The sequence below is a fragment of the Notolabrus celidotus genome, chromosome 22, assembly GCF_009762535.1.
Source record: "Notolabrus celidotus isolate fNotCel1 chromosome 22, fNotCel1.pri, whole genome shotgun sequence".
In the NCBI taxonomy this organism is placed as follows: Eukaryota; Metazoa; Chordata; class Actinopteri; order Labriformes; family Labridae; genus Notolabrus; species Notolabrus celidotus.
Genome location: NC_048293.1, coordinates 2,642,232 through 2,667,276, shown reverse-complemented (window position 1 = coordinate 2,667,276; position 25,045 = coordinate 2,642,232). Strand labels below are relative to the sequence as shown.

Genomic DNA, 25,045 nt, shown 5'->3' with positions numbered 1-25,045 from the left:
TTGAACATGCTTTAAAGATCAGAATCATGAAATCAGTCCATAAATTGATGCCTGTTACATCAGATTATCTAATAAATAATATCCGAACGTTTTAATTTCTCCTGCTTTGTGGTGCTTTTAATGTGAGTGATTTATATTTGAGAGATGTCTGTTAAAACATTTAGTTTTAATTAGTTTTGGCACTTCCAGCTGGAGGCCGCCCCCGTTTCATACAATGTCCACATGAAAGGAAATAGAAGATAAGACCATCTGTCCATGTCATGCAATAGTTAATGATACAAACACAAACCTTCAGGACTCACAGCACAGCACACTTTACTTGCTAGTTATTTTATACAAACAGTAGAAAGAGGGTTTGAATCTGAAGGAGACAAACTGCATCACATTTGATAGATGTGGATACACGGAGACTGGTTTCACACGGTACTTTTAAAGAGAGTCACAGAGTCGCACGTTTCAAACTTCCCATTAAAAAAGCGTCGTAGCCTGTTTGTGTAAGAAAAGAAAGTGAACAGAGCTCTTTCAGTAATCACACACACTTATAGAAAGTTAACTAGATGATAGGTAAAGTTAAAACAAATGTAAAATAAACAACTTAAAAAAAACATTCCAATAATCAGGTGGCGTCTAGCAGAAGGCGTGTTTTTGTTTGCTGTCCCTCAATGCCCGACTCACCCACAGACCATTTATCAACAGAACATCTGCAAGTCCCCGAAGAACAACGAAATATTTTTATTCTCATTTTATCTGTTTTTCTTTTGTACACGCCACAACCTGAAGACTTAGAAGGCTGTCTGTCATGTAATCACACTCCTCATCATTATCATCCTTTTTGTGTCATCTAAAAGCACAGACCCCTTTCAACATGCTGCAACACCCCTCAAAAAAGCAATCAAAACCCCCGCAACAGTTACACGTAAACTCTGTGGGTTTTAATTATCGCACACACACAAGGTGCTGTTCGAGAAAGGAGGGCAGTAATCATCATCGTGCCCCCCTGCTAGAAGATTTCTACGTATTTTTGAACGTCATAGTTCAAAGTCCCACACTGAGCAGACTGCTGACGGGCCATGTTGTTGTTGTTGTTGTTTTTTTTTTACAGGATGGCACAGAAGAACTTCTTCTCCCTGAACGGGTTCTCTGATGCTGGGACCGGTGATAACAGAGGGTCCTCTTTGGCGTGGGCTTCGCAGTACGACATCAAGTCTGCCGCTGCTTTTGAGACCTGGTATGAAACAGACAAACACACATTGATATTACATAAAACTCTATTATCACAGACATACTGAGACTTGAAGAAAACAGTGGAATTATACAAACAGGTTAAGGGTTTGAGTCTATACTTTTTTGTTTTTGTCAACTATATTTAGTAATTGGGGCACCGTTGGCCTAGAGGTCTAAGCGTGTGCCCCATATACAGAGGCTATAGCCCACATTGCAGAGGTCATATGTTTGATTCCAGCCTCGACCATTTACTGCTTGTCCCCCCCCCCCCCTCTCTGCTCCACACATTTCCTGTCTCTCTTCAGCTGTCCTATCCATTAAAGGCAAAAATCCCCCCCCAAAAAGCCTATATTTGGTAATCCCTCTTTGGGTTTCATTATCAATCACAACAAACGTTATCTCAAGACGCTCCTACAAACAGAGCAGGTCTAGACCGCACTCTGTGTTAAATTATTAACACAGACCCAACATCAAGACAGGATCAGATCCAGTCCCATCTTCCAGACAGGACTCAGTCTGATCTCATCTTAATCCACCATGAGCAGAGCACTTTGCAGCATTTAGCAAGTTACAGTGGCAAGGACAAACTTCCTTTAACAGGCAGAAACCTCCAGCAGGACCAGACTCATGTTAGACACACATCTGCCCTAAAGACTGATTTATACTTCTGCGTCAAATTGTCGGTGTAGCCTATGCAGGAGGTCCGTGTAGCTCCCGTACCTACGCAGAGGACTACGCATGTAGCTGACGTGCGCCTCCTCCAAAATGTAACTACCCGTAGAAATGACGCGGACCGCAAGCTCTGTGATTGGTCCTCTCAGCGGACCAATGGAGGAGGTGCAAGTCAGCTGTGTAGGCCTCTGCGTAGGTATGGGAGCTATACGGACCTCCGGCATAGGCTACGCCGTCGATTCAAAGCAGAAGTATAAATCAGCCTTTATATTTCCCACATTTACAGCACTCCTGGGATCCCCGCTCATCGGATGCACTTCGGCCGTGTATTTTATCTCCTCCTCTCTATTCTTCATGTAATCATGTCTGTATGATAAACAGCAACATGTATCAGCTGTAGATCAACAGAACACGCTCTGAATCTCTGTGGAAAAGTAAACAGAGATCGAAGCAGGCGACCGGCTATCAGAGACCACACTGCTCTCAAGCGTTTCAGAGGAGAATTGCTGCGTGTCACGGACACATCGACGCACAAGTATGTGGTGCTCATGTCTGTGTCAGCCCCTGCTGCGTAGGGGAGACGCAGAAGTATAAATCAGCCTTCATTCTTCACCATCTATTTGTTTGTTTAATGATGTCCCCAATCATCACAGATCAATCAGACGGTCTATCATATTTATTCTGTGTGTTAACGGAATGTTTGTAACCCTACATCAGTGATCCTTTAAAAAAGAGTCTGAAGTAATCTTTGAACTGTAGCAGAGACAGAGGCTAATTATTTTTCCTTCCTAATCTAAGCTAACTGCATCCTAGTTTAAGCTTAATTCTAATTCCACAAGCATGAGAGTGTGAAGGGAACAGTTTGATCTATGTTTCTGTTTTTGCTGGAGTGAAACACAACAGTACAAGAGCGTATTAGTGAGCTTTAAAGGTGCTCGTATGCAAATGTTTATAGAGCTGAGTGAGCTAGCTGTGTCTCAAAGATATCCTAATCCAAGGTTGGCAAAAAGCCTCACACGACCAGCTTTTTTACATAACTGATGGACAGAAGTGAATTATTCCTTCAAGCCACATAAAAAATATATGAAGTCCACAAACTCAAGTACTCCCTAAAGGTGAGGTACTGCTCACCTTTATCCTGTCAATGTTGGCCTCCATCTTCAGCTGTTCCACCAGCTTCCTCGCCTGAGCGATGCTCGCCGTGTTATTGCTCGCCATTGACCCTGTCAGTCACGCCTTGTGTGCTCGGCCTGCGTGGAGGAGAAAGTCATTCAAACACCTCAGACATTGTGGTTCAAAGAGTGTGTCACTGATTAACACAAGTACAATCATAAAAGGGCATGCAAAGAGGTGTGCTGGTTACAGATACCATGTTTATTATCACACGCCTGCAAACACACAAACATACACACAGACAGACACAGGCTTATTATTTATGGTGTCAGTTGCTTGGCAGCACATGATGTTGAGGGGGAGGCAGGAAAGGTGGCAGCAGGGTAATGGGGCAGTTCTTGATCCAGCTCTGTTTTGAGTAACTCACATCTCAGGCTTCAGAAATCAAACAAATACAACTTCAATAGTTATGATGTTTTTTTTTATGCTTGATCATGTCACTTTTTCAATCCTTTGGGAACTGTGGTCACACTACATCATTCGATGGATCCTCAATCAATAAATGCATGATTTGATCCAAGCTAACAAAGGTCGTCTCACTGGTAGCAGATGCTCCAAAGCCATCCAGTATCACTGTATTTACACAGCTTCATAGGCTCTGTTTGCTTGCTGTAGAGATGATTGATATATTGGAGTTTATTTGTCACCTAATAGTATCCAGACCTCTTGGACAAAACCTGTTTCCTGTGAAGAAATACTCATCTATGCTAAGAAAACACAAGAATTCTTAATATCCCTACAACTTTAACATCCTTGTATATATCACAGTCATTCCCAGTGCTTTTGTACATAGATAATTCTAACTATTCTGCACTTCTGTATATCCTATTTTTTTTTTAAATAATTTAATTTCAATTTAATTTAATTTAATTAAATTTTTTATGTATTTTATCTTGTATTCTTTTCATTTTATTCCTATTTATATGTGATTTGGTGCTATACAAATAAAGATTGATTGATTGATATATCCTATTTTATTTTTATTTTATTCTTATTTATCTTATTTTATTCTTATTTATCTTATTTTATTTTTATTTTATTCATATTTATATCTTATTTTATTCTTATTTATCTTATTTTATTTTTATTTTATTCATATTTATTTTTATTTTATTCTTATTTATATCTTATTTTATTTTTATTTATATTTTATTTTATTCTTATTTATCTTATTTTATTCTTATTTATGTTATTTTATTTTTATTTTATTCATATTTATATCTTATTTTATTTTTATTTTATTCACATTTATTTTTATTTTATTCTTATTTTATTCTTATTTATCTTATTTTATTTTTGTATTATTCATATTTATGTATTATTTGATTGACATTTTATTCATATATATATAATTTTTATTGTGTTCATATGTATATCTTTTTTTAATTTTTATTTTATTTGTATTTTTATCTTAGCATACTGTTATAACTGAATCATTGATCACAGGAAATATAAAGTCATGACAGTCATGATCTCAAACTCTAGTTTAAAAATCACCTTGTCCGATTTCTTGGTTGTATGAAGTAATAGATAGTTCCCATCACTTTGTTTCATGTCAAATAGTACGGTTATATCCTCTACTCATAACTCTGCAAAATGGACCAGAAGGATAGACACCATTCCTCTGAGACTGCTGATGGTGGACAACAACTCACATCAAAGTTCTCCAGAGGTTTGATGTGGTTGGCATCTGGGGAATCTGAAGTATACAACATGTGGTTCAGATTGTTTTCATTCTCCTCAAACCATTCTAAAAGCGTCTGAATTATATTTCTCTCATTCATGTTTTTCCTTTCACACGTCTTTCTCCGTGCACAGTTTTAGCACCGTGTCCTCAGGCGCTCCTTCATCTTTCCTAACCTCTCTGATTAAATGGCTCAAGCTGTGGGCGCCCTGAAACAGCGTCATCCTTGCTGCGTGATCAATCTTCCCTGTGCCTCCCCTCCGTCATCCGTCTGTTTGCGCTGCGGTGTGACTCAGTGTGAGGTTAAGACTGATCTCAGCAAGCTGCTGGAGCTGAGCATGAATATTGATGGCCCACAGTGGTGCACCTGCAGACCGGTGAACTGATGCAAGAATTTCCAGTGTCACACACAGACCGACCCTGATGATGTGATCGTCTTTTAAAAGCTGCACAGGTTCACAGGTACCAGATTGTTTGTTTCACACGTTAATCAGGTTTATTAGTGTGTTTTTCTGCTCGTCAGAGTCCATGTTCAGAAATGTTTCAGCTACATCTGACTAGATGAGATTAAAGGCCCAATATTTCCCTTTTTGTCCTCTTTTGTATTTTCCTCTTCTACTTCCAGGTAGATGATACAACCTTATTATTTCCTTCTATACTAGAGGTGTAAGATATTATGACACACTTTGGTATTGGAAATTCGTAAAACTAAATTCATTTTCAAAACACATTAGCTAATTTTTTTTATGTTTACATGCAAAGACAGCTGGTACTTTGATTCGATTGCAAACCCCCCAACCACTAGATGGCAGTGTTATAGAGCACCTTTACCAATTTGATTCATTCAGTAGTACAAGTGTAAACTGATGTATGTATATTCAGACATATGTGTAAAAAGTGAGTACTTTATAGTATGTTGTACTTTATTCATTTCAGCGAGCGGGTGTCCATCCCTTTTTATAGAATATGAAGCAAATACTCGTGTTTCAACATAAAATATGAGAGTGAATAGACCTGTATATTATTCCTTGTCATGTTAATGGTCTGTGGAAATAGCTTTTATATGAACATTTTGGAGAGAGCCTCCAATATTTACCCTGTTCTCTCATTTTCAGGACTGAGACATTTCCCCTGAACACTTCTGCAGAATCTCAACTAGCTGTCAGAGCAAACCGAGCGACCATCTGAAGAGGATGTATGAGCTCAACCTGCAGCAGAGTGCGTGCTAGTAACAGTGTCACATAAACATTATGTTTTATAGTCAGTGCGGCGGAGGGATACGGGATGTTCTCACTCTGAGGACGTCCTCACCTTTTAGGGTCATGGTTTTATAAGTCAAACTCAGATGGGTGTCATAAACAAAACATAGACCCTTACAGATATGTTGGTGTTAGCATCATCAAAGGAGTTTCTAAGCAGTAAAGTGGAAGGCCAAGCATTATGAAAAAATATTTACACTTGAGTCCAGATATCCGTCCAGTTCGTGAGTTGACTCCAGATCCACTCTATAGTATTATAAGTTTGTTGATGGCACATTCATCACCATCCCACCAAAGCTCAAGAAAATCAGACGAGTAGTTTTTAAACGTGTTAAAAACCGAACACCAACAACACTGCTTGTATCGGCTACTATCTGGATACTGGTCTTACAATTTGGCGATCATTAATGAACAATGATTGCCTGTTTTGAGTCTGATTTGCTCCAAAATTTACTTGATGTGTTTTCATGTTTATTAGAGTCACTAGTTCCCCCCTGATCAAACTGATAAATGGTACCGAAAACATAACCTCCTTGAAAGAGGTGATGTTTAATCTACTCTTGTGTCTTAAATTCCCTTTTTGGAGAAATGCAGAGAATTGTGACAAGAAGTTTGAAAGAATCTGTTCCACTTCTTTCATCAGCTGGAGGGATTTTTGGATTACACCTTCTCTAGGGACTCCAGGGTTCTGCATTTTGTGAGGTTGAAATACTAACATCTAGTGTCCCTCTGAGGATGCCAAGGGTTGAGCTTCCAGCAAAGTCCAGCACCATATAAGTACCTCTATACCTCTGAGCATTGTTTGTATTAAATGTTGGATAAATGATGACTTTTATTGAGAACGTGGACAAATACCTTGGGAGTCTGAAACAAGTTTTTCCAAAGAACAAAAATAGGCCACAGACTCACTACAAAGGTGTGATTGACGAGAACAAATTAGTCTTTGTCGTCTTTTGTAATGAGGTCGTAGCGTTGTTTCAACACTCAGGGGAAACTTTAAAAAGGCCATCAAATCAAGTATTGATAACTTTTAATGGTTTCTGGGATGAATTAAGAGTAGAGCTCTATTTTATATATAAAAAAACAGAAAGTGTGACACAATAGCCTGGTTTGAGTGGAGCTGAGAGGGTAGGACAATGTTTTATATAAATAACCATAAAAGCAAAAGGAAACTGTCTTGAGGGGCTGGCAGACAAAGAAAGAAACACCCGGTTTGATGTGTTACCTCCTTTACCTTTGTAGATTTTGGTTTGAACAAGTGTCTGTTTAATCTCTAACTTCACCACTTGACTTTGTTACCCTTCAGTGTCACATAGTGAGTAAGTGGAAGCTGTTTTCTCTGGTCTCAGCTGACGTGCCACAAAACACTTACTATATTATGGCTTACTATGCTGAACCAACAAAGAAAAGGGCAATATAAGCAGACAATAAAAGCTTAAACTAATTGCATTTCAAGGGAAAAGAAAACAAATGTGATACTCTAATGAAAAGAAACGGTCACAACCCAAAAACAAATAACCACAAGAGCAAAGGCTGAGGACAAAACTTAGATCTTTGAGAATGCTGATTGGATTTTTACAGAATCCTCAGCCATGCTAGCTGCATAAATGGGAAATGGACTGTACTTGCACTTCGCTTTTCTTGTCGTCTCACTGCTCCGAGCACTGTTGCACTACTTGTCACATTCACTACTGTCAACCATAGCTACTGTCAGGATTCAGTAGCTATGGTTGCATGTGCAATTTTTCTTCAGCCTGGTTAAAATCATTCAGATGGATATCCAAAACTTTGTGGATGTCACTGCACGCCTCCATATTGCTCCTCTACTCGGCCTTCACTATAAACCTGATATTTCATTATTCTCCTTGCTTATATCTGTGACTTTGGATGTCTTTCTTTCTTTCTTTCTTTATTTCTTTTTGACTGTGTGTGCTCTCCACTGGCTCCCAGTCCGTCACAGGATTGATTTTAAAGTTGCACTTTTAACTTACAAAGCCCTAAATGGATTGGCACCATCCTACTTGGCTGATATCCTTTATGTTCACAACCCAGCTCGAGCACTGAGGTCAACAAACCAGCTGCTCCTGGATGTGCATAAAACTCAGCTTAAAACCCGGGGCGACCGAGCCTTTGCAGCAGCGGCCCCCAAGCTCTGGAATGTCTTGCCACTCCATTTAAGATCAGTCCCCACTGTTGGATGTTTTAAATCTTTGTTGAAGACCAATCTCTTCTTTTTGGCCTTCTCCTGGTGAGGAGGACATGAATATCCCGATACGTTGTGTTGTTAATTGTTGTCTTCATGTACTTTTTACCTTGTAAAGCACTTTGGCCAACACTGGTTGTTTTTAATTGTGCTATATGAATAAAGTTGACTTGACTTCTGATGGCAGCTTTGCAATATTTCTGTCCATTCTAGGAATAACGAAAGTGGAAAACCCATCATGTCACCAAGACAGACATAGGCAGTAATAATGATTGTACTCCATCCAGAAGGAAACTATCAGATCAAGTGTTTATATGAATTGATCAGAATAACAAACAGCATACACCACCTTTCTTGATCAGACTGAAATTTCCTTCCAAATGGGCTGGACCTGACAAGTTTCTTCCAATTGAGGTGTTCACATGTAGCATTTGTTTGTATGCTGATCAGGCTTTCATACTGGTTATTAGTTGTCCATGTTAGCATTGATAGTGTCTTGCCCACTGACGTGTTAACGTGGACTGCAACAGCCGCAATTCTAATCACATGATGCTACCTGATGATTTGACCGTCTGATGTGCAGCACCAACTACGTTCTTTATGGTCACCATCTCAGTTTAGTATGTTAGCATACTAACCTATCACCAGGGCTGCTAGCAGTGCTGCAGGGAGAGGATTTTTAGATCTTCTAGATGAAAGTGTGTATATAAGTAGAGTATATAAGCGATTTCAGCTTCAGTCAGCAGTCAGTGGGCTGTGAGAGAAAGCCACCCTGACATTTTCATATCAAGAGAGGAAGTGGTATGGTTGTGTAGATAGGGGCCCATGCATTCAATAGCTGATACCCTAAAGGAAACTAAAGTAGTTTAATTAGTGCAGATTGTACTTTGTTCCTGTTTTGTTCTTTTTCCTGCCTGAGGATATAATTTTACTCTGTCGCTTTGTATATCATTAAATCACTTGTGCAGCCCTCCTTCCTATCTGTCAACTGCCCCAAATACCATCCTGAGATGTTGCACATGGTGTCAACATGCTGATAACTGTGACATCCCGACGGGCGCTGTTTGATAGTACATTTTTTTTAGACCCAGGCTTAAACTGTGTCTGCTTTTTAAAAACGTTGCAGAAGCTGCTTTTCAGGACTGCACGAATTTCCAGTGACTACCAAGCAGACCAAGTTTTGCTCCATTCTGACCACTCATGCTGTAATATTACGAAAGTGCCTTCTCCTCTTGTTGTATCTTACCTTGTCTGCTTACTCCTCCGCACTCGGCCCTGCTGTCTGCCTGCAGTTCAGTCAGCAGTTTACCTCCGCCCCACTCTCTGCAAATAGAAGAAGAGATAAAGAGAGGTTGAACTTGTGAGAATCAGAGGCAGAAGCTCTTTGTTGTGTTCTCATGTCTGCGTTCCAGATAAATTACGTCAAGTCTTGTGTGTGTGTGTGTGTGTGTCACTGTGCTTTGATCACTGTATGCCAAAATGTCACAGCTGGCTCTTACAAACATGGCTGGGGGGAGTTTTTGAAGAGAGACACTGATGGAGAAGCAACACAACTACAGAGTTACTACAGGGTCACAAATGGTAGATGAGAAGATTGATACCACTCATTAAAAATGTAGCTTTAGCCCACAGATAGTTATCTTAAAAGATTGCTTTTTTCCTTTTTGCCTAGATTGAGACATGGAAATTGACCCTACTGCCATACCTGTATCTGTATGAATAATATACAGCTGCAGCTCTGTCATAAGGTAACAAATGATGGATAAGAAGTTCTCATATCTGACTGGGCTAGTTATTGGATGTTCGCTTTTTCGCAGTGGGTGATATACAAATAGAAATATTACTCTATATGTGTGCTTAATGTGAAGCTGGAGCCAGCAGAGCTTAGGAAACAGCGACTACATCTCTGTCTTGGTGTTACAAAAAGGAGACGAGAAGATTCAGCTACAGCTATGAAATAGTTCTCTTAGTTTAGTATACATTCTGGGATAGTTTCTGGGAATTGTGCGTATTAAGGATCAATGATTGCAGTGATGCATTCCATGCTTATACCTGTCTGTTAGAGAAATCTACAGCCGGCGATGATTAGGATAGCTTAGCAGAAATATTTGGCCACTTTTTGGGAAATGAGCTGATTCCCTTGTTTTTCAGTTGTGAGGTAAGAAGATTGAGATCACCATCATACCTGTTCTGTTTATTGGATATGAAGCTATAGTGAGGAGTTGGTTAGTTTAGTTTGGCTTGAAGACGGGGTTTCTGGTTATGAAGTTATAAAGGCATTACCGCCAGCTTAGAACAGAGCCTAGTAATTAGCCTCCACACCTTTTCAGACTTAATCTTGTGAAGGTTTGGGTCTTGTACAAATTCTGATATGAACCATTAAAAAATATATAATTCTTATTTTTGATTGTTTGATTTTTAGAGGTAATGGTTGACAGATTTTTCTTCCCTTTCTTTCACATTTTTGGATAAAGCCAATCCTGTCAGTTTTTCTGTAAAGCTTGGCAGCTACTGGTTTAATCTTTTTATTGAACAGTTATGAAAGAGGAGTAAGTAGCCTCATGTAACTCTTGGCTCATAGCTGTATTTCCTAACTATGTCAAACAATTCCTTTAAGTGATGTTTTTTTCATTCCTGAACCTTTCAACTCTCCTCCTCTTCCCTGAACTCTCTTTTCTCTGCTCCAACACATTCATTCTTAACACTCCTGTGACTGCAGATCAGTTTTCTGCTGCTTATGACAAATGGGTCAATTTCTCTGCATGAGTATATCTGCAGAGGAAGGGAATTCCAGCCATCGTAAATCATGGTAGCATGCAACGGTAAAGCATCGTTAGAGTAAGGCATCCATTAAAAAACCTCTCCAACGGGCTGAAATCCCTTCAGCAGAGTACTCAAGCAGCACTGAAACTGCTTACTGTTTACAAAAAGAAGGGAAAAAAGAGCACGAGGCCCTACTGTACTGTTTTGTCACCTCTCTGCGTTTGCTGGAGCCTGTAATCCCACTGTTACACTGTGTTATGTAAGCTGTTTAATCATTTTCATCAGAGCAGCGATGCTCAAACCATCTGCTGGGGTGCTGCAGTTTGTAGCAGGACGGTCTCGTGGATATTTGGAGGAAAAGGGCATCTTTTTTTAGACATTTAAAACAAAGAGGGAACATTTGATGCCGTCACAAAACTTTAACTTTTCTCTAGAAGTTTTAGAGATTTGGATGCCAAATGTCAAAAAACAGGAAGGTATAAAAAAATGTAAACCTTGTCTGCGTTTAATATTCTCTGGTTGGATTTTTTTGTGGAACCGTCTCGACAAAAACAAGTAAAGGAGATGAGTAATCTGACCAAGTGTTTGTGCAACATTTGGTAACGTGTAATTTCAAACTCTGCTATGCTAAAAAAAAAAGGGTGACGATATCCTTTCATGCTAATTTTTTTTTGTAGACAAAACATATTCCTTCATCATACAAAGACACTGTTGGTGTGTCAAGACTCTTACAACAGTGTAAATATGCAAAACACTGTCACAACCAATTGCAAATATTGACCTTACCTCCCTAGTTTATCACTTGCAAACAGAGTTAAGATCACATGACCCATTATTTATGGCTGTGTTGAGTTTTACTCAAAGACATCCGGCTTGTCACTCGTCAGACCTGTGTTGACATCAGGGAGTTTCCCAGACTAACAAACGATACAAGCGTCTGTTGTTTATGTTCCTCTGTTTGGAGGTAGTTAGGATGAGAAAGAAAAGTTGCTTCATAGCAGATTAAAAACGTTTCTGTATATCAACTTAAAAATAGTGTTTGTTTTGGGTTAAGAGCTTTTTCCAGCTGACATAAGTGGCTAAAAACTATAAAATCATGTTCAGAAGCAGAATTTGTATATTGACTAATAATGATTTTCTTTACTGTTGTTGAGGAAACGTATTTTAGACCATGAGGCCAAAATAAAAAAGGTTTATATTTTTTGACATCCTCATCCACGATGAATTGAAAAGTTGGAAATGAGATGTATCAAAAGTTAGAAGCACCAGCATGTCACTTTTTTATTGAATCTGAGTCTTGACTTTCCTGTTACATCTTTCAGTTTCCCCTCCCCTCTTTGATCAGTTTACTCTGCTGCAAAAATGCAAGAAAGCAAACTGTTCTTTCAAATGAAAAAGAAAAAAAACATCGCTGAGTGAGATTTCCCTGTGAACTGTTAGAGTCATCATATTTATGTTGCAGAGCAGCAAAGAGATCAGAGAAAGAGAGACAGGGAGTGTTAGAACTGAGGATGCAAGCTTTTTTTTTTTAATCTTAATGCTTTAGTGATATTGTTCTCCACTTTTATGCCAGCCAAGCATCTTGAACTAAACAAAAAGTCCGAGAGGTGCAGTATGAGATGTGACTGGTGATCCATTTCTCTCCTGTGTCTTAGCCTTCTGCTTTCCATCCCTCCCTGTGGGCAGGCAGGTGTTCAGTGATGGGACTGAAACACCCCTAGCTCGCTCTGTCCTGCTGATAACACCACCGAATCAATCTGACCCCCCTCTGCCACCCTTCCCCTGCCATTTGGAGCCATTTTGAACCCCTTCCTCTGGGTTTTTCAGGGGGTCTGTGTTCGTGACGAGGCCCTCTACTGATGTGATTATAGCTGCTGCTTGACTCGGGGTGTCGCTGACTTAAAGGGTGATTAAGCGCCGCAGGAAACATCCTGGAGAGGAAAATATAATTCCTGGCCTGTCGAGAGTGATGATGTCTGACGCACACCCACACACGCTGACTTTCAGCTCATTTCTTTTCCCCTCCTTTTTCTTTCCTTGGAGCACACCTTTTTATCCTCTGCTTTTTTTCACCTTCCAAAGAGATAAATTGAGACCACCAGGCAGGGAGTGATCTGTCCTCTGTGATGCCCAGGGTGTGAAATTAGAGCGTGGTAATTAAAAATCTGTCCCCAGCTTAGCCTTCTGGATCCTGGAGAGTCTGTGGTTAACGTGTGAAGGTCTGCAGGGGCGTAAAGGAGGCAGGGTGGGACCCGTACTCAAAGAAAACCAAGGCTACGTTTTGAGAGCCGAAAAGCCCCGCCAACCCTGTTGCTGCGACTGTTTGGGGTTTTTAAACTGCGCAGGTTTAGTCTTCTGTAATAAATGTGTCTGATGGTGGCCGAAAGAAAATGGAAGTTGTAGTGGTTTTGAAAATGTGTACCTTTGATTTCAGACAGGTAGACAAAAGCAGGCCTCCCATTTTTGGTCTGTAACAGTTCAAGCATCCCGAGAAGGTTAAAAATATGACGTATAGCTGGCTGATTAGTTTGGTATCATCAGGATTTTAAAATCAACCTGTTTTGTTTTGATTAAGTGTATGGAACCATCAGAAAATACAGGCTTGTTCCTTTGTATTTGAGAGAACTAACCCTTTAAAGCAGTTGAGCTTATCGTGCCAAAGGTGGAAACTGAAAAGCTGCTTTGCTTATCCCACAAAAAACCCACTGACTCCCATCTTGTTACTATAAAAGCTGACACAAATCTCTTTGCTGACTGAGTTTTCTTTTTTTGTGTTGTACTACAAAATCCCCTCTGCTGATTTTCCAAAATGCACGTCTGTTTTTCATTTTCTCTGGAAAGATGTAACAGCAGTGGTGCATGAGCATGTACAAGCAGTCGCACGAATGCAGAAAGTTGAGTCATCCAACCCTGACAGTGTGACCGAGTGACTGTACCATCCTCAGTTTGTCATAGGACAATAAGATACAGGCAGAGATGTCATGGTGTAACAGGACACACATTCAGCCGGACTTTCAGAGTCATAAACTGACTGGAGAAGTTACACAGGGTCAGAAAACTAAAAAGTAAAAGCTGGAAATAGAAAAAAAGTTTATCAAGGAGATGAAATAGACCAATTCATGGTGTAAGATAATCTTTCAGAATGGCTTTCTACAGCGACCACAAAAAGGGAAGGTAACTTAAAACTGACCTCCAGAGTTATTAATGAACACGATCAAGAGACTATTGAATGTAACAGAGCACAGATCTCTGCCCTTGAACAGGAGAAAGGACAATCCTTCCTGTGCGCTCAAACACAAAGAGAAAAAGATAGGATACAGTGAGCCTCGCTATTTCTGTCACACAGGACTCAGACCTGGACGTGGAGCCGACCTCTGGGCTGTAACAACCATGAAGGTGTAACCTCGGAAAAATTCAGCTCCAAAATAATATATCAGAGAGGAAGACTAGAAACATAAACTTCTTCCATGTTTACATTTTTCATTTTTTCCTTGATTTGATTAGACAGCTTGAGAGTGAGAGAAAATTTGAGGAGAGAGAGAGAGAGAGAGAGAGAGAGAGAGAGAGAGAGAGAGAGAGAGAGAGAGAGAGAGAGAGAGAGAGAGAGAGAGAGAGAGAGAGAGAGAGAGAGAGAGAGAGAGAGAGAGAGAGAGGGGACATGCACTAAATCATGTTGGGACTGGGAATCAGCCCCTGTATTTCAGGCGCCTGCTCCACCAACTGAACCAAACTGGCACCCCAGTTCAGGGTTTTTGGGCAGTGAGCAGTTCAGTACTTTGCAAAGGCCTGCTGTCCTTTGCTCTGTTCACTCTGTATACAGATGTAGGGTTACTCAGTTACGCGGGGCCATCTGGCACAACTTTACCTAAAACAAAGGACATCAGATCTCCAAACATCATGCCAACAGATGTAGGCGAAAAAAAGGTTGGATATCCTAGGAGTGCTTAAGAGGTTTGGATTGATACTGTATGAGGGGGGACTGTGTGTAGTTCTTTCATTCAGATGTGGGGAGTAGAGAGCTGCAAGGAAGGATCTGCAGCAAAGGGTCGCAGGAGTTGAACAAGCAACTATTGTGATGAGGACTGTAGCCACTGTACATGGGGTGCACTTCAACTGCTAAGACAGTTACTTTCTCGTGACTTTCTAAAACTTAAATGCATTAACTTTGATTACTGGCCACATTCATATGAAAGCTAATCAATCTCAAGATATTTAACTTTGATAATGCACTTTTGTGACTATAGAGGCAATGACTGTAGTTGGAATTTGAAAATGGTAAACATCATGAGTTAGAAACAAATCAGGTCAACATAATAGCTTTAGATGAAACAAATTGGTCCAATGGAAAATGCCTCAAAAGCAGTATGATCTGTGTATGAGTTTGGTGCAGCTGCAGTAACTGCTTTTAGACAATATGCACATCTTGAAACTCTTAAACCTGCAGTTTATGATTTACAAATCTTATATTCCTGCAAGCAACTCAAAATGAAAATGAGATTCAGATGAGTCACTCCCAAAAAAAAGTTAACATGTAGTCTTTATGAATAACGTGAATCAAATGTTAATTTTGTGTATTAGGTTTTTCTTTCCTTTTCCAGCAGGTCTAGTTAAAACTTCACATACAGAGCTCTCTTTTTCTGGATTCTGCTACCTTCTACCTTTCTATATTGTTTGCGTCTTTTTATTTAAATAACTCTCCTGCATGTGATTAACATTTGATTTGAAGCTTTCAACTTAAATGTACACTGACCTTTGCACTCTTGTGTCGGTGCCTTAGTCAGACCACCACCGCCCGTGATTATTCGATTACCCCAGACATCTGTGCCATCCCCAGCATGCCCTGCCCATCCTACCATCTTAGAAACTGTGCTGTGTGTATGTGTATGCATATTTGTGTGTGTGTGTGTGTGTTGGGGGTTAATCTAGGTCCCAGAAGGGGGGAGGGGAGAGAGCAGTGGCCCAGGAAATGATGCATCCCCAGGGAGTCAAGGAGGCAGCAGGGAGAAGGCTTATTGCTCTAGGGAGCACAAATGTGGTCTATTATGTTTATTAAATCAAACGATCAAGGCGCTGCGTGTTGCTTCTTTGTTAGATCAAAGCAGTGACCAAATGTTTTTGTTTCCTTTTTTTTTTTTTTTACAAACGTTTAAAGACTCGTCATTTAATCCTTTACAAGTGTGTTTTCTAACTGCAGTGTAATGGGGCTGAAACAACCATTGACACTACAGTCACACACTTAAAAAAAGTTATCAAAATAGAAAAAATGTACACCAGCTGGTGAAAATTGGCAGTCAATAAAAGGGCCGTTAATCCCCCCTTTGCCTCTTTGTAGGGAAATGAGCCATCAGGAGGTTCTTCTTCTCCTCTCTTGAAACAGTATGTAGGAAGGTGCTGGTGTGGTTCGTCAAATTAAGTTTAAGTTCCTGTACTCTGTGTCAAAATGACTATGTACATTAAAATCTCTCCTCACTTTGAGGACTCAGCTGGATTTTTGCATTTGTTTTAAGCAAGGAGGCATGAACTTTCTTTTCCTCTGGAATCAATCAGCATGCCAAGAATAACAGGCCCGACTCCTGGGCTGTTAACAATATTACAAACATCCGGACTTGTTTAGATTCTGCTGAGAGCCTGAGTGTGCTGCTCGGGCAGACCCTGACTGATTCATGACTGAGTAGTGTTGTAAGCATTTCTGCTGAAGGAGGATTCTGCTTATCATAGAATTCCACCAACCTACCAGAAACTTGAGATTTGGACCTCAAGCATAATTTACCAAAGTCCTGACTGGAGACTTTTCACCTTAAAGCCTGATTTATACTCTGCATCAAATCTGAGACAAAGCATGCACCATAGGTTCCTGAACCCCTGTACCTTTGCCGAAGCCAACGTATGTGATGTGCACCTCCTATAAAACTACATGACAAATCAATGCAGACCACAAGCCCTGTGATTGACCTGCTTGGTAGCATTGTATTTCCTTCATTCACAGTATTGTGCCATCATCCTGTACCTACACTGTTACATTTCATCTCCTCTGACCTCTCCTGTCTTTACTTCTTTGTTACTATTTAACTTTTTATAAAAAAGACTACAAGCAGCTTTTGTAGACTTCAAATTCAGATTTGAAAGATATTATCTTCAAACTTTATAATTATTAAACTTGACTCTTGAGGATTCATTGAAACAGAAAACATTCAGATCTCATGATTCTACATCAGGGACTTTCAGCTTCACTGAACCTTTAGGTGCAAAAGACTCAGGGTATACTTTAACTTCAGATCAACTTTAGCACCATAAATGAGGACCTGGGTCTTTTCTTGGACTTGACTGCTATTTGAGTTTTGTTGTTGAGGCCTAAAGGCTGATTTATACTTCTGCGTTGAATCAACGGCGTACCCTACGCCGGGGGTCCGCGTAGCTCCCGTACCTACGCCGAGGCCTACGCATGTAGCTGACGTGCACCTCCTCCAAAATGTAACTTCCCGTAGAGCCGACGCGGACCACAAGCTCTGTGATTGGTCCGCTCGGCGGCTTTGTCTTTCCCGCATCTACAACACTTCCGGGATCCCGGACATCGGCCGTGTATTTCATCTCCTCCTCTCTATTCTTCATGTAATCATGTCTGTATGATAAACAGCAACATGTATCAGCTGTAGATTAACATAACACGCTCTGAAACTCTGTGGAAAAGTAAACAGAGATCGTAGTGGGACCGGAAGCAGGCGGCCGGCTATCAGAGAGACCGCACTGCCCTCAGGCGTTTCGGCGGAGAATTGCTGCGCGACACGGACACACCGACGCATAAGTATGTGGGGCTCATGTCCGCGTCAGCCCCTGCTGCGTAGGGGAGACGCAGAAGTATAAATCAGCCTTAACTCTTCAAAAGCTTGACCTGACTTGGTCCAAACAAAGAATAAGAACAACACCTGGAGACAAAGCTGAGATGGACTTGAGACTTGAAACATTGAATTAGCTCAGACTAAAGGCCATGAAAAGAGAACTTGAGACTTGAAAGTTAACTTGAATACCAAAAAAGTTGATGAGACATTGACAAGCAAAAATACCTTTTGTGTTTTTTGAACCCAGCCTCAAACATGACTCAGAAATGCCATTAAAGAAAATAGCTCTCAAGACTTGGGCTGGAGTCAGACTTCAACAAAGAATAGGACTGGCACCTTAAAAACTTGGTTCTCTAAAGGCCCGTCTTGAGATTCTGGTCATTTTTGCCATCAGTGGTGCCTGGTGCTTTTTCTGAAGCGAGCCCACATCACAGTCTGAGAGATGTAAGACTAAGAATCAACACTGGCAGAAGCAAACAAGTGCACTGTGTACAAAGGTGTAAGCATTTAGTGCAACAACATCCTGCCTTATCATATCATACTCCCCAGACGTCCTCGTGCAATACTGGCAGAGAAGTTTCTCTGTTCTGAATTACCAGAAGACAGTTGGAAAAGAAAAGAGATGACTCCGACAAGAACGATGCTTTTAAGAAGTAAAGCCAGGATCAGCGCAGACTTTGGCATGACTTCTTGTTTAAAGGCAGCGATGGGAGTGGAGAGAGGTCAGAGCGATCAATAAGGTGTGGATGGAAACTCGTTCTGTCCATCATTCCTCCCTTTTCCTCTGAAACACTCTTTTCATTTTCCTCTCCCAGGGTTTGGATTTCTCTTTCCTATCCTTGGATACTTTTTCTTAGTCTCATCATCAACGTGTTGTGGAACAATCTTTGGCCTTGAAGCAGCTCGCCTTTGAGATACAGTACCAGTCGCCTGTACGTGTGCTCTTGTGTAATTCTGACAGGCTTGTGTATATAACGCACAACCCCACACGCATGATTGGATGAATTAAGCGTGAGTTGTATGTGACGATGCTCTCTAGTGTTTCGAGCCAATGGTGGGGAAAAACAACACGCCTGCGTTGGTTTTCTTGGATTTCCTGTGAATGCATGCTGCTGTCAGTGACTGTATCTGTCTATGAGCAACATGAAAACACAACCCCCCCCCCCCCCCCCTTCCTCCTCTTCCTCCTCCTCCTCCTACACCTCTTCCGACCATCTGCCTTGTACAACCACTACATAGACCTTGTGTGTGGTCGACTGCTTTCTCATAACGGTACAGAGAGAGTTGCGAATGAAAGGAAAAACCCTACAGGAGGCTTGTGGGATTCCTCTATGGTTCTCTGCTGCCTCTTTCGATCACACCCCCTTTCTTCACAGCTCTCCCTCTTTATGTAGCTTTTTCACCCCCTCTGTTCCAGCTGATATCCCCCTGAAATAGATGCCCTTAATTCCTCTAGTTCTGTATTATAAGATCTACCCAATCCTGAGGATAGAAGAAGGAAAATGACAGGGGGAAACGGGCAGTGTGTTATTTCCCTGCAGATGTACACATGTATGAAATGAGGTACAAGATGGGGGGAATTAGAGCAGCAGCCCACCTGACAACGAGGAGGTTTTTTACAGATTTTAGTGGGAGGAGGGGATTCCATGATGTAAACCAGCCAGCAGCATCAATCTCGCCCCTCGAAACGCTGACAAAACAACAGCATGAAATGAAAAATCCCCCTCCTCCTGCTCTGGAACACACCCTGCTTTAGATTTAATTAACCCACATGCTACAAAAACTGAAAAATAAAAGCCGCACCCAAAAAAAGAGTGAAATCAATTCCTACCTTTCTTTGTGTGTTTTGTCTCCGTCTGTGACCCCGAACACATTCAGTCCCGTAGAGTAGTATCCACGCTCTTTCTGTCACACACAGTCAGCCACTGAGCGAAGCAGGCGAGTGCATCCACGCTCACAACACACACTCCTCTCTCTGTATGCCTTTCTCTCTTTCTCTCTCTCTGCTCCAGCTGAGATCCTCCCTGCCTCCCTCCTCACTGCTGCTCTGAGTCTCCACCCTTCAGCCAAACGCCAAATGCTCAGGCTGCAAGAAACTACCCTGTTCCTCCTCCTCCCTCCCTCTGTCTTTCTCTTTCTGCTATCTGTACACACTCCCTTCAACTCCCAAAGGTCCACAGGAAAAGCCTCAACTGCTTCTAAACAGCAACAATAAACAAATGCATACCAGGAAATCTGACAGTCTGGATTTTAACTTTCATAGGTATTCATAATAGTCCTCACATAGGTCTTTCAGCTGCTCATTGTCCTCCTTAACTAAAATGTGCCTGCTCAATTACATCTACTGTGTTTTTTTTAGGCATTGCATGCGAGAAGTAACTCATTCAACCTTCAAAGACAGCGCCATCCTGCATGACACACAGAACAGGCGCACAGCCAGAGTCAAGGCTTCTAATCTTCAAAACCACTTGACTATAACAGTGAATCCACCACAGATAAAAACAACCTAAAAAAGAGAGACCATCCCAGCAACTGTTAAAAAAAATCAGACAAGAAGAATAAACAGCTTACAGCACACGTTAATCCTTCGCATCTAACAGCTGATACGCTGGATTTTATGGATGAAAAGAATACAATCAGAATTCAAAATCATGTTGAGTGTGTGCATGCTGTTTCTATCCATCAGAAAGGGTTTGATATTCTGCACAACATGAAAAGTGCCACTCGGAAAGGGGGACATACTTCCATTGTTTTTGGGAATGCAGATTAATCTCCAGATTCTGGTTGTGTATTTCTAAGGTAATTAGTGGGATATTTAAAATAAAGATAAAAAAAAGACCCGGGTGTTTTTCTCCTGGCCCTTCCCTCCGAGGAACTGCACCTCCCTGCATTACACTTCAAACTTCTTGAGAAGCTCCTTTTAATTGCTCGAAAATGCATCCTGAACAATTGGATTAAAGACTCTCTGCAAAGTGTTACGCTCTGGTACAAGGAGATTTTTAACATCCTCCCTCATGAAAGATTACATGCTGTCATGAAAGGAAATAATGAGCAGTTTTTAAGGGTTTGGTCACCATCCCTAGACTGTTTGCCTTTAGACCTAAAGAAACTACTTCTGAGGTTAGGGCACTTTTCAGAGTGGAAGACCCCTCTTACAACCCCCAATAGTGGGACACGCAACATGACATGGCTTCTGATGTCTGGTTACTCACATGTGGACTGGAAACAACATTTTACTTTATCTTATATTATCTGTGAACATATCTGTTCAATGTCAATTCAGATTAAATTCCATGTTTGTTTGTTTTTCTTTTGTTTCTATTTGCTTATTTTTTTAAACATTTTATTTGTATCCACTTATTTACTTTATTTGATTTCTATTAGTATTGTCATTAAAATTATTATTACTATTATGTTATGCAGTCAGTTTTCTGTGTTTGTATTGGATGCACTGTTTAGCGGTCTTGGGTGGGTGCACTGTGCACTGTTTTGTGTATTGTAATTTTCTTTGTTTAAACTCAATACAAAGTTGTTAAAGGAAAAAAAAAGAAAGGGTTTGTTTTTTTAACCAAGGAGGTTTTTTGCCACCAAAAACCAAAGTATCTTCACTCTTAATTTGTAGTATATTTGTAAGGAAGGGTTTAGTTTGTTGCAAGGCAGAAAGGTTATGGCCTCAACTCCAACTCGACGATACGATACGATGTCCTTTATTGTCCCATGAAATTTGTCTGCAGATGTTATCTTCTCTTTAAAAAATCCAAATGAAAACAAGAACACAAGAAGTTGGTAGAAGTCAGAATTTCCAGCCACCATCTTTGGCCTTCACAACAAGATATCTGGTAACCACCAGCTGACGATCCTGAAACTATGCCCATGTTTTACACAGTTTAGGTGTTACACAGTAGGAAGGTTTACCAGCTCAATGTTAAGTTCAGCCAGAAAATGTGTTACATTTATTTTCACATTGAATGAAGGCCAGATATTCTGGGTTTTCATTTCCAGTTGCTGCATTAATTGAAAAACTGTGAAATGAAAAGAAAGTGCTCCTGGGCAGGTTTTCAATATTTTACACACAGTGTGAGACATCAGCTTGTCAGGATGATTGTATTACATTATTGTACCTTTCTTATTTTTTTAACATTTTTTTGGGGGCGTTTTGGCTTTATTTAGATAAGACAGCTTGAGAGAGAGAGATGGGAAATGTGGGGAGGGAGAGCAGGAACAACATGCACCAAGTCATGCTGGGACCAGGTATCGACCCTGTGCAACAAGGACTGTCACCTCTTCACATGGTGCTCCTGCTCTACCAACTTTTTAACTTACACATGTTCAAATGTATTAACATAAGTATCCATGCTTTATCAGCTTACAGTAGATCCTCATCTCCTTTCATGCGTCTACGTGCTTCGCCTGCAGGCAAACTCAGCCAGTTACTCATCCTGGCCCTACTGAACCCAAACCTCAAGTTTTCTGTGAATCACATTTTCTTCAGCTCCATTCATACAGATGTTTTTCTCTGAGAAACTTACAGTACACAACCAAGCATAGATAGAGGGAGAGATAGAGGGAGGAGGAAGATGGAGAATAAGTGAGTCATGGTTCCTGTGGAGGCGAACACAGGAAGCCTCTGTCACTAGGATACCACAGTGATCTCTGATAGCCCTTCCTGGGTCCCCGAAAGCAAGTTTCAAGCCTTATAGCCTGACAGACCTCATATCCAAGTTCATTTCATTATTAACTGGGTGGCTCATTTAATGGAAACACTTACTTATGAACTGTTATTTACAATGATAAGTCATTTAAAAGTGGTTCTGTTTTATTTTAGGATTTCATGTTACTGTGGTAGCAGTGGAACCATTGTTCTATAAGCGTTAATTTTAGGTAACATTTTAACTGTTTCTTTCACTCAAATTAACAAATGTGAATCTTTACACTTGGATATCTAAACTCTACTCAATTTTAAGTTTACTATACTGTATATGTTGCTCACCCATCTGCCAACTTAATGCTAAAAAATGAAAGGGTCTGTCAATTAAGTTGAGATAACGTCATCAGATAATTCCTAGCTTAAAGCTAACAATTTCAAAAAATGTCTGTCAGCCTGATTTGAACAACGTATTTAAAGTGTTTTTTTACTTACACACTTAAGGTTATTATTTTAACTGTATGTCTAATAACATATTTTATGTTTTCAGCTGTTAACCTAGCTAGCTTTTAACCTTAGCTAGTATTACACATGTTTATCCCAAGTGTTAAGCTCCAGTCTCAAAATATCAAGCCCATGCGGAAGCGTAAACTGCAATTCATCGAGGATCCACTTGAGGCTGGCTGCAGAAACACCGGAAACCACATAGACATGAATGGGAAACAGACGATCTTTGCAGCAGAAATAAACATGTTTACAGCCTGGTTCAAAAAACGGCTTGGCTCTACGTAGCTAATCTCTCTATCAGCACACACTGTACGGGGGGTGAATTTATTTCCAACGCGATGATTCAGAAGATTTCAGAAAATTAAGATAACGATTTTTTTCCCAAATAAGGACATGACTGACTTGACTGACAGGCGGAGACCATAGACTGTATAAAATATGGACGTAGTATCCGTGACGTCACCCATCTGTTCCTGAACGCTGTTTTGAAGCCAATCGACGGCGGCAGCCATATTGGAAATGCGAGACTCAACCAGGCAGAGTGTGAATTAAAGAGGCGGAGTTTGAGTCTCTTAGCCAACAGCTATGTGTTCCCGACCGGGAGTCAAGGCAGTTATGTCCTTATTTGGGCAAAAACACGTAATCTTAATATCTTCTGAACCGTTGCTTTATTTAAAAAATTGCGCCCGTACAGTGTGTGACATCAGAGAAATTAGCTACGTAGAGCCAAGCTGTTTTTTGAACCAGGCTGTAAACATGTTTATTAATGCTGCAAAGATTGTCTTTTTTGAATTGGCGTCTATGTAGTTTCCGGTGTTTCTGCAGCCAGCCTCAAGCGAATTCTCAATGTATTGCAGTTTATAGCACTTCCACATGGGCTTCATAGTTTGAGACCGGAGGTTGCTGCTTAGCGGGGACACATAGCTGTTGGCTTGAAGGCTCAAACTCCGCCTCTTTACCTCACACTTTGACTGGTTGAGTACGCCATTTTCAATATGGCTGCCGCCGCCGATCAGCTTCAAAACAGCGCTCAAGAACAGATGGGTGACGTCACGGATACTACGTCCATTATTTCTACAGTCTATGGTTTATCCACAAGCCTACTTTAAGCTAACTGATTTTACTGTTAAACATTTTAACATTTTTTTTCCCCTTTTTTTAACTTCTAATTTTTAGCCTATTTTAATGTAACTATCTTAACTGTTAATGCTGATTATAGTAATCTGAAGATATGCCTGTAGGGACATTAACATACTTTAAGCTCACTATTTTCAAGTGTTATCCATTAGCCGAGTTTTAGCTTACAATTTTGAACTGCTTAGAAACCAGCATACTTTTTTCTAACTTAAACAGTGTATCCTGTAGCCTACTTAGAGCTCACTTTTTACAACCAGTTACCAATTTATAAAAGCTACGTAGTCTAACTTTTTCTGCATTAGCTAACACTTAAACAGCTAATTTGTTTGCTTACCGTTCGCCAAAATTAATTTATAATCCTTAATTTAAGGTACAATTTTAACTCTACCATCAACTTTTGCTATCTTCTGAAGTGCAGGTGTGCTACTCCTGGGTATGAACTGCTACATTAAGTTATAGTACGTCATGGCCTTGTTAAGCATCAGCAGTCAGTAAAAGTGAAACCCCTCCCTTCTTCCATCACCAGAGAGGAGATAAACCCAGAGATTTGTTTATTTGTAATCTGATTACTATGTTTTATTATCGGCTCTGAGGATCATCTCTGAACCTTGTGGTGTCAGTGCAGCTGTTTTCATTAATAGGCTGGTTTATTAAGTGCAGTTAATCCACCCTTCAGAGGACATGGGCGAATGTGGTTAGTAGCAGACTCAGTATTAAACAATGCATTGTCCTGTGTGATGAATAGTATTTCATTATGAGGCTGAGGCTGAAACATATGTGAGCTTTTCAGGAACTAGAAGACATTTTATAGGACCAAATGAATTACATTTTCAGGGTTTCATGACCCGAATTGTGGCGCAAAAATATTCAAAAGGCTGAGAGTATTTATTAGATGCAGGATAAAATGCTGCTTGAGTTTACACAGCGTTCAAACAATAACAG

At 40.4% G+C, this 25,045-nt stretch overlaps 1 protein-coding gene and 1 long non-coding RNA gene across 4 annotated transcripts in view; one reads left to right on the top strand and one right to left on the bottom strand.

Annotated features, from left to right (window-relative positions):
* LOC117805797 overlaps nt 1–25,045 on the top strand; it is a 67,543-nt gene that overhangs the window by 2,885 nt on the left and 39,613 nt on the right. For all 3 annotated transcript variants that reach the window (XR_004629523.1, XR_004629524.1, XR_004629522.1), the window contains exon 3: nt 1,103–1,228. This is a non-coding gene — a long non-coding RNA (uncharacterized LOC117805797). The remainder of the gene's footprint in view (nt 1–1,102; nt 1,229–25,045) is intronic.
* On the bottom strand, nt 148–19,856 carry LOC117805796 (guanine nucleotide-binding protein G(I)/G(S)/G(O) subunit gamma-2). Its single transcript, XM_034674352.1, has 4 exons — nt 19,646–19,856; nt 9,462–9,538; nt 3,028–3,146; nt 148–1,225 (listed from the first exon to the last, which is right to left on the bottom strand). The coding sequence occupies exons 3-4, from the start codon at nt 3,112–3,114 to the stop codon at nt 1,097–1,099; spliced, it is 216 nt and encodes a 71-aa protein (XP_034530243.1). The 5' UTR covers nt 3,115–3,146; nt 9,462–9,538; nt 19,646–19,856; the 3' UTR covers nt 148–1,096.

Coding starts and splice junctions, on each gene's coding strand:
- LOC117805796 (XM_034674352.1), bottom strand. CDS start 3,114: ATGGCGAGCAATAACACGGCGAGCATCGCTCAGGCGAGGAAGCTGGTG. Junction 1,226..3,027: donor CCAACATTGACAGGATAAAG/GTGAGCAGTACC, acceptor GTTTCATACCAG/GTCTCAAAAGCAGCGGCAGA.